Source organism: Aulostomus chinensis, chromosome 21, assembly GCF_037954235.1.
Source record: "Aulostomus chinensis isolate RoL2024-O1b breed Wild chromosome 21, RoL_Achi_v1.0, whole genome shotgun sequence".
Classification (NCBI taxonomy): Eukaryota; Metazoa; Chordata; class Actinopteri; order Syngnathiformes; family Aulostomidae; genus Aulostomus; species Aulostomus chinensis.
In genome coordinates this window covers 6,206,124-6,218,164 of record NC_141340.1, presented here as the reverse complement: position 1 = coordinate 6,218,164, position 12,041 = coordinate 6,206,124, and the positions used below count along the sequence as shown (strand labels likewise).

The 12,041-nt window shown below is 43.1% G+C and overlaps 1 protein-coding gene across 7 annotated transcripts in view; it reads right to left on the bottom strand.

The window, feature by feature from the left end:
* Nucleotides 1-12,041, bottom strand: part of asap1b (ArfGAP with SH3 domain, ankyrin repeat and PH domain 1b) — a 63,443-nt gene that overhangs the window by 41,861 nt on the left and 9,541 nt on the right. For all 7 annotated transcript variants that reach the window (XM_086192128.1, XM_086192129.1, XM_086192130.1 and 4 more), the window contains one exon: nt 62-134. In XM_086192128.1, the coding sequence (XP_086048254.1) occupies nt 62-134 (73 nt within the window). The remainder of the gene's footprint in view (nt 1-61; nt 135-12,041) is intronic.

The following is a 12,041-nucleotide window of genomic DNA, read 5'->3' as shown; positions in this document are numbered from 1 at the left end:
GAAGGAGTTGTGAGCACTAGGCTGAAGCATGAACAGGCTTTTAGATAAAAGTCCCTCTCACCTTGTCCTGAACTGTAGATGGCCTTGACTGACTTCTTCACCTTCTGCAGGGAGGTTCGGTCTTGGTCCAACGCCTGAGGGGAGACAGAGGATGCATTTGAAGTGGTTTCATCCTTTATGAAAACCGGAAATATTCCCATCGCAAGACAGCCCCTTTTTTTTTTCCTTCATCTAGTGGTACAGCGAACCTGAAGGATTTATAGCATAAAAACAACAATATTTGCAATGTAATTCAAAGCATAAATCCTCTATGAAGCTAGCGTAGACAGAGAGCTCGCGATAAAGCGGTTGACCTGAATGTGGCATAAATCATTATTTCAACAGTGCTGCCTGCTGCAGCGAAGCCCTTGTGTTCTCAAACAGGCCGGTGGTGTATGGAGTTTTCCTGCTATTTATCATTCACGATGAAGAATAAACACTGCGACCTTTCTGAGTCTCTTCCTTGAGGAATTCTAAAGAGTTCCACATCCAAAGTAATTAAAATAATGAAGAAACACAGGCAGTATGAATTCTCATTTAATACATGTATACTGTATGAGAAAACTGTATAAAGGCGTGCCAGCGTAACCTTGGAAAAAAAACAAAAAAACAACTACACACAAGGAAAATTCATCATCGCTAACATCCTCAGCAGACGAGACCAAACCCGTCACGTGGCTGGTTATCGCCGAACTCACCCGTTGCCAGAGAAAACATGGAAGTTACGGCACATTCAAACATTCCTCGTCATTCATTCATACAGAAATGAATGAGCGACACTTCATTTGTTTGATCTACGGAGCTGTAGAGGAAGCTGCAGCGGGCTGAAGCGGTGAAGAAACTGCCAGAGTGCTGGCGTGTTTGATTTGTGGCCTGATTAAACACACTTCATTAGGGAGGCTTCTTCCGATCCTGGATGAAGAGAAATGCTCCACTGTGAAACGGCCTTCCAGCTTCTACAGCCTTCTCCTTCACTTCCCCAGAGCTTTTAATCACTATGTTTTTAACATTTTGTTGTTTTAGCCGCCATTTTTATTTTCAGCTTTGTTTTCATCTTCCTTCAGTTTTCTCGCTAACATTATGAAACTTTTTCTCTTTTTTTTTCATCATTTGTGATCCTTATCAGGTCTTCACAGGGTTTTTTTTCTGCTTGTTATTAGCTGTGTTTTCGATTAATTGGCGAGTGAAATCTTAAGCAGAAAGAAATGTGATCAGGTGCGTTTTTGTACACTGGTTTGGACCATAATGATGCCATGATGTTGGCAGTATTGGCGACATCGCGTGTGGCTGTGGAACAAGCGGTGGAAGAGGAAAATTACTTTCTATTGGGCACGCTGTCATTGTGCTGTCGTGCCAGCTGGTATCTCCCAGGTTGTATGATGTCCAGAGATTAAAAACTAAGTTTAGGAATAATTGGGGACACACTTGCTGCGGGATCAGTTGGTCAGTCATTTGATTGAAAGATTTGTTACGTCAGAGCTTATTCAAGAAAGGGGGTTTCCATCTCCCATTCTAAGCATTCCCTCCTTTTTTTGCACAAGGAAACAAAAAACAACACATCAAGCACTTGGAAACTTTTAAATGTTTTCATGCCCATCACCCTTTTCTAATTTGATACTTGCAAACGCGCATCGATACTTGCAAACGCGCATCGATACTTGCAAGCGCGCATCGATACTTGCAAACGCGCATCGATACTTGCAAGCGCGCATCGATACTTGCAAGCGCGTATCGATACTTGCAAACGCACATTTATACGTGCAAACGCACATTTATACGTGCAAACGCGCATACGTTGATGGAAAGAACAAGTGGCGTGCTAAACAACAGCCTTTCCTTTATTGAGAGGACTACATTGTTAAGTGCTACTTGACCTTTTCGTTTGCTTTTACATGGAAAGAGTTCCAACACAACGATGGTATGAAAATCGCCTGTCGTCCTGAATGCCATCAGTCTGTAGGACTTCGTTTAGCAATGAAAGCTAACACAATTAGGAAACACATGATTAGTTCCTAATTATCAACGACTCATTACTGAGCCAGTATCAGTGGTTTTCACCATAATGTATTCCGACAGTCCGAACATTTACCAGGCAGCCCACTGTAACCATAGGGAAAGCCAGCATAACTGCCATGTTCGCTCATAATAGCTGATAAACACCAGCAAAGCACCATTACATCAAGGTCAGTTGGTTAAGAGCAGAAACACACACACAACAGTAGGCTAATTAAATTTCACAACATAATTAAGCCGTCCTTGGCCTCCCCTGGACAGTTTTACATGGCTCTTCTCCAATTATAGCAGCAGCAGTTTGTTGCCAGAGGGTCTTTTCTGCCAGGGCCCGAGCCCTTTGATCCCTCTGCAGCCCAGTACCTTCCCCCACTGGCTCATTTACTCAACCCTTTGTCTGTCACTGTTTCATACTCGTATAGCGCCATTAACTCGGGCAATATGGTCTCTGTGTATGAAATTATCGATAACGAAAACCAATATGAAACTTTCAGAGTTCTCCCATAATCCTTGTTCTCAGATAACATGAGTAAGGGGGTCTTGCTGCAGGTGGTGCTCCACCACAGGAACCCACCCCTGTCGGAACTCTTTCAGGGCTGTTTAGAGGGGGGGGAACAAGTGTTGGTATCAGTGTAGGTGTGTCTGAGCAGCTTTGAAAAGCTAGATCTGCTTTGGTCCGGACTAGCCTAGACGAATTTTGCGAAGTCGTTGTTGGTTGTTTGTTGTTGTACTACTTCTTTTTTTTTTCTTTTTTTTTTTGGCGAGCTCTGAATTGACATCATGATCGAAGCCTTTGCTAAATCATAATGTGAGACTTTGGAAGATAAGTGTCGCAAAGAGATGAGCTCCAGACCCCAGAGTAATCTCGTTACGTCGTTATCATTTAGAAGGAGTAAGGAGTTCCCCGGACAAACAATACTATACTGGGCTCTGGAGTGATACAGATGCCGGCATACAATTACCCTCATTGAGCACAACTCTTCTTCTCACACACAAAAAAAAGAATTATCGAGATCGCAGCAATTCAAATCATGAAATGGCTTTTTGTATCCCTTTAGTGTTGGTCCTTGCTGTAAGAAAGGTTCCTCGCAAAAAAAAAAATGCTAACAATAATTACCTAGAGATGACACAGAATGGCATAATAGTAAAAGTGTTGTCACACAACAATTAACATTTTAAAACAAGAATATTGTCTTGTCACAGGTATGCGTGTTTTACGGGCAAAACCAACAGCAGATGTTTCAATGTAGGGTCCAATGTTCATTTTTACATCTTTTTGACTAAAATGATAGTGGTGTGATTTCCGTGGGGATCAAAAATACCTTCAATAAAATCATAGACTTTTTTTTGGCTTATATACGGGTGTAGGGGTAGAACTGTAGTAATCCTGACACCATGATAGGAGAAAATAATCAACAATGATGTAATATGGTACTTTTTTGTCACAAAAAAGTGACATTTAATAGAAGATTTTAGTCTTCAAATTAAGTGTAGTGATTGTGACGCACTGTCCAATTTGCAGTTTTGACATTGTACATTCAGCATCACACGCTTGAAGAAGATGCGATTAATAAACTAATAAAAATATTCAAAACGCACGACTTGTTTTCAACCAGACTTCGTCCAAACATAGAGGCACTTTCTACTGCAAAAGCTGTAGATTTGGTCTCTGCTGTAACACCCAAGACATTCAAGTCATTAAACACCCGTGTCTCCTCCTTAAGGGCAACCGTGTTGCGACACACCAAGCTCCACCCTCCTCCGTCATTGGGTGTGCAGCTTCACAGCAAATTTGTGATAATTCAGGGGTTGTAGTGTTGCTGTGCTGATTAGGATGAAGAACACAAAACAGGCCGCGCAAGCAGATTGACCTTTGCTGGTGCTCATGTTGAGAGCAGCTGGCGCCGCCGCCACCCAAGGGTCACCCCATAATCCTCTATGTCTCTGCTCTTAATTACATATTCAGGTTTACTCTAAACAATCCTTTACATATTCATATTTAATCTTTGATTTTGATTACACCAGGCAGCTCTATTATCATGGTATACGCGGTGGATGTAACGCGCCGAGATGGACTTCTTATATCAGCTTTTCAAAGACGAGAAAACGAATAAATGGAGCAGCTCTGTCTTGGCACACTGTCTTAGCAAACCCTTGGCAACAGCAAGAATGCATCCAAATGCTGCTCGCTAAAAGGCCGACTACTACTGAATAAAGTCAAAGGATTGTTTTTATCTGCCTCTAACCAATGGCAAGCTTCCTCTCGCCCCGGGGGGATTAAGGAGTGTGACAATGCCAAAACATCTGCGGCCGCTCGTCTATCCACCTCAACAGTTAGTGTGATGCATATGGACTATTTATTAAGTGCTGCTGAGAAAAGGAAGCAAAGTATATTTCATGGTCTTCCCTCGAGAAACATCCCTCCTAAAAAAAAACAACATTTGGGCTGTGAAAGTCGATGTGAGCATCAGAATGCTTTTAAGTAGAAAGTCGGTCAAGGAGGAAGCCAGCGAGATCAAGGGTCAAGTAAAGGCTGGCGGCCAGTAAAATCATATTTTTTCCAAAAGTCATCATGGGAGTCGATTAATGACCTTAAAAGTTCAAAAATAAACGATCAGCCATTTCATCTGGTTTAAATATTCACATCTGAAATCAAGAAATGTCAATCACAGTCTGTGTGGGCGGTATTTTGTTAGTGGGGTGGTTGGATTTATGTCTTTCAACGGGATTGATTCGTAAAAAACACATTCGTCCCGCCGTTGATCACTTTCTGTGCATATATACTTGTTGGGTTGGCTTCAAACTGCTAAAACTCAAGTTATCACTCAGTTTATTGTGGCAGCTGGCTGTAACCAAAGGCACTTGTCTCCTCTCTGGTGTATTGTGGAGCTCCAGACCCCCACCAGACGGCTGGCCGCCAGTCAGCTAGCATGCTAGCAGAGGAGGAGGAGGTCCTTGGTATTCTATTGTCATGTGATTTCAGTAGTTTTCTCAGTGGTTGAGTGATCGAACAAATCCCTGATCAAATGCAGTTGGGTGACCTAAAGAGAAGTTACTCACCACGCAGTCCACTTAATCAACGTGATAATGCTCATGGAGGGTAAAAGGTGTGACACTTGTGCAAACTGAATTTATAAGCAAGTTCTTATTCCTGTGTTTAGACGGAAAAATCTCCTCAAGGAAACAACAACAAAAAGATGTGACCAGTAGGTCATAAAACCACACAACCTACCCCCCCCCCCCGCCAACCACCCACCCAGTCATGCCCAGAAGGTCAAAGCCTCTGAGGAAATTGGAGGTTGAAGTGACTAAGCATGACTGACTGGAGGTTGTCTCCGCTTCACGCTTCCTGCCTGAGGCCTTATCCTCCCAAAGCAGCCCTGCCGTTTCCCCTGCAGCCATGCTTTGACAGGAAGCAGGAAGCGGCCAGGCTTGTCAGTGTCCTGTCCTGGGTCGGCAACACTCCGTCTAATGACACCAACTGCTCTCGCTGACAGCTGAGGAATGAAAACAACGTGGAGGCCGGCTGTCTGAGAGGTGTTTGTCTTCATTCTTGCTGTCTCTTTCATGAAGATTCTCTACTTTCCTCGCAGAATTCATCCTTCCCAGCTTCTTGATTCACACTCTTCTCTTCCAACCCGGCATTTGGCATCCCACTGTGTGGTTACCAAGGAGACGCGATCAGGCCATCTCACGCGCTGGCTCCAAATTCTCCACCGTGGAGTTTGCGGGAAGCTGCTCTGACTAACCAGCCAGCTCTCTGTTTTAAGACTCAGCTGTGCCACAGTGGCAGATTTTTTTACTATTCAACCGACCGAAAGCAGACACCAAAGCGCTCTGAATTGCTAATATGCCAATTAGGTCCTTGAAGAAGAAAACAGGAAAGAGCATGATTATGAAACGACTTCCCAAGTGCCAAGACCTTAAAAACATCTTCATGGGTATTTTTAGAATGAACAATGTGTTTTACTTCCTCCTGCACAATGGCAGTACGTAGCATAATAAAGGTACTGAAGCATCTGCGGACTAGTTTATCCTCTAGTTATGTCAGAATGAAAAACTCATAGAAAAGATTAGGTCAGTCCGTCTGTCGATGGAGTCTATGTGACATGACTCAAGCAGGAAGGGTGGGGAGCCGTTTTCATTGGCAGGAAACAAATGCACATCCCTTTCTCCGGGCCTGCAGCCGGAGAAGACTTCAGCTCTCAATGTGGAATGGGAAAAATGAGACGATCGAAACATTTCTAAAAGCAGCTGAGGTCAGATGGCCTATTTCTCACACAGCTCTTAAGAAAGCCATCAACTGCCAGTGATTTTGATAGAAAAAGAGTGTCAAGACGCCCACTTGGAGCGTATATGACATGGAAACCAAAAAATGATGCATCTTCTACCACATGTGAACTCTGACTTAGACGACAGAAAACGGAAGAGGGTCAAGAGCGTGTTAACGATGTCTATTGTCAATACTTTCTAAACCTTTTTAACTGGCTGACACCAAAGGACAAATTTATAGAAAACAGAAAATTACATGTTTTTATACACTACATTTAACGCCTACTTAAAGCAAAGTATTTCACTGCAGGAAAGAGTTTGTGTCTTTAAGCTCTGCACGGAAATATCTCGCTTTCTTCCAGCTAAATGTTCCACCAGCTAACTGTGTCTGTTTGCCATTTGGTGTTAAGAGGGTAGTGTTAAGAGCTTTTCCTCTGAAAACAGCTGCCTGTTGTGGATGAAAATGACACTTTGAGAGCAGTAAGAGTGAAGCACACGTTTGCAGCTGGGAGAGTCGAAACAATGAGCTGAAATTTAGTCGCTACAAATCTGAAGCGAGCAGCAGAGTAGGGTGAGGATCCTCTGTAGGTTCATTGTAACCAGCGATGCCCAGAATTGTCCAAAATGCCAGCTGATACATTGCTATAAGAGTTGGGTGTGATGGCATATTTTTAAGCTATACTGATGCATTTTCCAACAGAATATACAAGCCAATACTGGCTCGACTGATACAGATTGGTATTGTGTTAAAATAATGTTATACAACACATTTCTTCCAAAAAAAGTGAAGGAAATTTCCTTTACCTGCCCATCCGCGCCACAACCTTCCTTCTGCGCACAAACTTACTAACATGTTCCTTCAGAATGGGAAACAGTGTGCACGCTGCAGGAAAAGAAACTTGGCTTGTAAGAAAGCAAGTTATTTGGAAATACTGCATCCAAAACTGAAAGCACTTCGAGTCTCTTTCTCCCTTTAGCGGCACCATCAACCGCAAAGGGTTGTTGTTCTCAGTGCTGCTGCAACCTCAACCATGAAGCCTCACCATAAACTCAAAAATGCTAATACACGACAAGAAGAGTTCTCAATTTGCAGGACAGGTGCTGGAGTTGGTGGTATATTTGCTCTTTAAAACTAAGGTGCTGTAGTTCATTCTGAATCTTCTGGCAGTTACAATCATGATAAAACTACCGGCCACTTAGGTCACGGGCTCCGCCGTAGGCTTCCCTGTCGTCACCGTTGTGGCTGTAAAACAGGGATTGTTTTGAAGGGTCAAACAACCCCAACAAAATGACTTATTTCAACATTTAAATGGGATCAATTTTGTCCGATTACATTTGGAAAGTCAAGAAAAGCAACATGATTCAATTATTTATCCACATTCAAGTTAGCAGGCAGCTAAAGGTGGTAGCCAACTCCGCCGGTACAAATCCTCTAGTGTGCGTGTTCAGTGTGCATCCCCCCGACAGCGTGGAACTATCACCACAAACGCAAACTCTCTATTGTGTGAATTACAGAGACATTGCAGTAGCAGCAGTGAGCTTAAAGTGTGAACTCTCTAGTTTTAACTTCCTGAACTAGACAATATTTTCCTCAGCAAGCTGTGAAATGAGGGGCAGGGGCCGTCTGCAAAGTGACGGAATAAAGTCAATGTAAAATGTGCAGAAAACAGAGGTACAGAATTCAACAAAATATATAGCACTGTCTTTTTTGGAGATGTCACGTGGAAACAAGTCCTTTTCTACCTTCCTTCAGACAGAACAGCACACTCTCAGCTCGTCTTTGGCCAGTTTGGTGAGGCCACACAGCGGAAAAATCCAATTTCCTGAGCTGAACAGATGATAGCTTTTTGCAGAAGACCTCTAGAGACTAAGCGCAGGAACTGACAAGCATCAACCGGCCGGCGAAAAGTCGAGCCTCGCATGCAGCAGTGTTACATTCACACATCATTTGGCGGCTTCCCCTAGATCGAGATGCACACTCAGCCCACCGCTTGTTTTGAGCAACGTGCATGTTTTCGCCATCACACCCACACGTGCAGCATTAGATTGCGCTCAACTAACAACACACAAGCAGCATGTTCTTTATCGGCATTATGTTAACCAGTCAGGAAGTCATTATTCATGTGAAACAGCTGTTAGGTGTGATATGTCTGTTAAGGGCCTCTGACAGGAGAACAGAGGGAAGAAACTCACAAACCATTGCGAAAAATGAGAACGAATCCTCTCAGAAACACACACACCAAGCTGTCGCAATTATGCCAATTTTAATAAAGTACGAGTCTCATTGTTCCTACCTTAAGTGATTAAAACTAACTGAACACAAGGGGAAGTTCCATTTTCAGTTTTGACATTTTGATCATTTCAACGAAAGAATCAAGAGTAGGACGATCAGGACGCATCACTTTAAATCATCCAGATGTAAGAGTTCAAATATTTTGGATAAGGATTGTTCTCGTAGGGCTACAATCGTCTAAACACTCTTGCGAAAGGAATGGAACTCAATGACAAAGCAACAGTCACCAGCGCATGTGTAAATCTTCCATTAGTCATTTCTGCTGAGAGTGGAACACGCTAACCTCAAAAATCTTCCTGCTCATGATTTCAAGTTCATGTTTTTTCAGAGATCGAGAATAAATTGTGGAACTAAATTGCAGTTGTTCACTGCAAGTTGATATCAAAGTAACTGCATGTGTTAACGGGCAAATATCGCCCTCCATCGGGAGGTTGCGTCACCTGATGCACCCATGGAGAGGAAAAAAATTGGAAAACATGTCGAATGGAAAGAAGACGGCAGGAGAAATTGATGAAGCTCTTAAACGCGACTGTGAATGTGATAAAATCAGACTCAGCGCTTTTTCTTGGATAATAAAAAAGTGTATTTTGGCCACTACATTTATGCTTTTGGCCTGTTCTTAAAAATATTATCATCTATCCCTGACAACTCCACGTGCCAATACAGTTGAAAGCTCCTGATTAACTATTGCATGAAGTCAGATTTTGACATGTCATAAACTGATAAGATGAATTATCTGGAGTCAGTCGGTACATTTCCAGACCCCTGGCCCAACTAAATGGACGGGGGCCATGGTTCATGTATAGATATTAGTCCTGCGAGACTTTACCCAGCCATTTGACTTACTTTGGAAACATACAGTATCATCAATCAATAAGTGGTGACAAGTTATCATGTCATATTATCATTATCAGACTTCTCACCAAATACATACACATTCTTAATATTCACGTCCTTTATGCCTCGTGTGCTGCAAGATGAGACTGCTGCTGGATAGAGATTCATAGCCTTTGACGTGAAATGACAATTAATTGTCAAAATGTACCATAATATATGTTCAGCACTCAGTGACCCCATTGAAGTGAAGCTGCTGCGACATGACATGAGAGCTGCTTCCATCCAATCTTAACACCGATTGTGTGTTCAAGTGGTGTTGGCAGACGACCAGCGCTCTGCACTTTCATCAAAGACCAAACAACTCTACTCAAAAGGCGCTGGCTTTTTTTCTTTTTTTTTTTAATCACTGATCTCTCTGCTTATCGCTGATCAGCTGATAAGCCTGCACCAGCTCCTTCACACCAGCCACCTAAAGAGTAAAGCTGAAGGGCACACAGCCAAATAATAGGATCCTTGATAAACATGCAGCGTTAGAAGTACTTTTTCAAGCCTCCCAGTAAAGTTCCTGGAAAGTCCTTGGCTGAAGTCTGCAGGGTGCTTTACAGCATTCTTTCAATCTTTTTTGGGGGGGGGGGGGGGGGTCTTTTTATTTTGCAGGCACGTCTTGAATTTCACACTTTACGGGACTCGTGAGTGAAAGACCAGAGAAACCACAGGTGTATCCACTCCCATCGGCCAACCATCAGGGATACAAAGGAATGGAACCGCATCTGTAGATGCACATTTTCACTCAGATTTGCTCCTTTCGCAACTTATGCTGGTGCTATGATGGGCGTTGTCTCAGGGTGGAAAAGGAAGTGATGTAACTCTTGTTGCTAACGGTCACCTGCAGTTGGAGAAGTGGTAAAATAAGGACTCTCAGTGCGGCTCTGGCTGGCTTTAACAACCTCGGCGGACACTTGCAGGAAAGGTGGCTTTCAAAATCAGACACTGAGGAGCTGAATCAAGTGCTGTGGGACGCACAAACACACAGCTACACAAAAGACACAGTCCAGGGCCAAACACCATCAAAGCTCACCGAGAAAGATGCTTTGTTTACCCCTCAGGCCTTCACAAAAACAGCCAGCCGTCACAGCACAGCACTGTCTCCTGGTCCGGCAGGATGGTCCTTCAGGACAACAGCACAGATTTTATCATCGAAAGATGAAGATGAACAAAGAGAATGACGAGGATGTGTGGTTGTTTTCTTTCAGCTGAAGTGAAAGATACCTCAGACCAAGGCCACTTTATTAAAAAAAAAAAAAAAAAAAAAACGCAGTTTTTCATCCTGTCAAACAGATCTGAAACCCAAATATCTTCTTCTATGTCTGTCCGGTGTTTCAACCCTCCACCGAGTACTGTTAAAACCAGCGAAGTAGTTTTTGCAACAGTCCTGTTCGCACGTGGACGAACCGACAGATGCTGCCGAGATCATAACCAGATCGAAGGAATGCAGCTCTGCAATAAATCCTCCTATCATGAGGTATAGAATTTTCACTTTATATTAAACATCTCGGCACAGGTCAGTCCCACTACTTTCAAATTCCAGGGCCTTTTTTAAGTTTCTGTTCTGAACCCTGTACATCTTTATGCACATATACATATAGGCCTCATTTGCATATATGCACGGCTGGAGTCTATAATTCAGTATATATGAAGTATGTAGTGATAGCAAGAGCCTGGTAGCTTGGTCTGAGCATATTAGCTTGTTTTTGGTAGCACAGTGCCCAAGATCTATTCAAAAACTAAAAACTCGCTAAAACAAAAACAACATGACTGAATCCAATTTTAACAGAGTGTAATGGCTTCCACTGCAGATTAATTGATCAGTAATATCAAAGCAGGTTTTAAGAAAGCAGTGGAAAAATACAAATTTAATACCAGAATTCCAGCGGTTGCTTTGACACCCAAGGAAAAACACTAAGCGTTGAAGTTCCACTGTGTCAAATCAAACCATTTCAGGTCGACTGGGTCTTCAGGCGATTGTGAAATGCATTATTCTCCATTTTCACTAGATTGCTACATCCCAAAGCATCATGCATCGCACTAGAATTGATGAAATCTTCAATAAAAGTACATCCAAAGGGGAAGGATTTTGGTTTCAATCTCTCAATGTAGAGACAAACAAACCTTCTAGCCATTTTCTAATTTGTTCTGTGTCCCACAGTAGGAGGTGCCACCGTTATGTTGCTTGTTTGCCGTCTGTGGGTGAAATCTGATAATCGGTCTGTGGGCCACAGCTGTTGGCCTGCCGTCCTGCCACAGCTGCACTGCGTATATCATCAAGGGCTATTAGCCGGCAGTGGATTAGCCCCCAACCCAAACTCTGCTCTGGCACCCTGATCCCTTGCTCTTCCCCAGATTTAGACGAGGAAGAGTGGGCCAGTGTTCACATCTGTCTGCCTCTATCGACAGCCATTTTAATCTCTGATGGAGAGCAGCAGGCCCGCGGTGCAGCAACCACCGTGGTACAACTGACACTTGGTCTTTCATAGTAACAACACCTTACAAAAAAAATGTCCATTTAGTTAATGAAAACCTGGATAAGAAT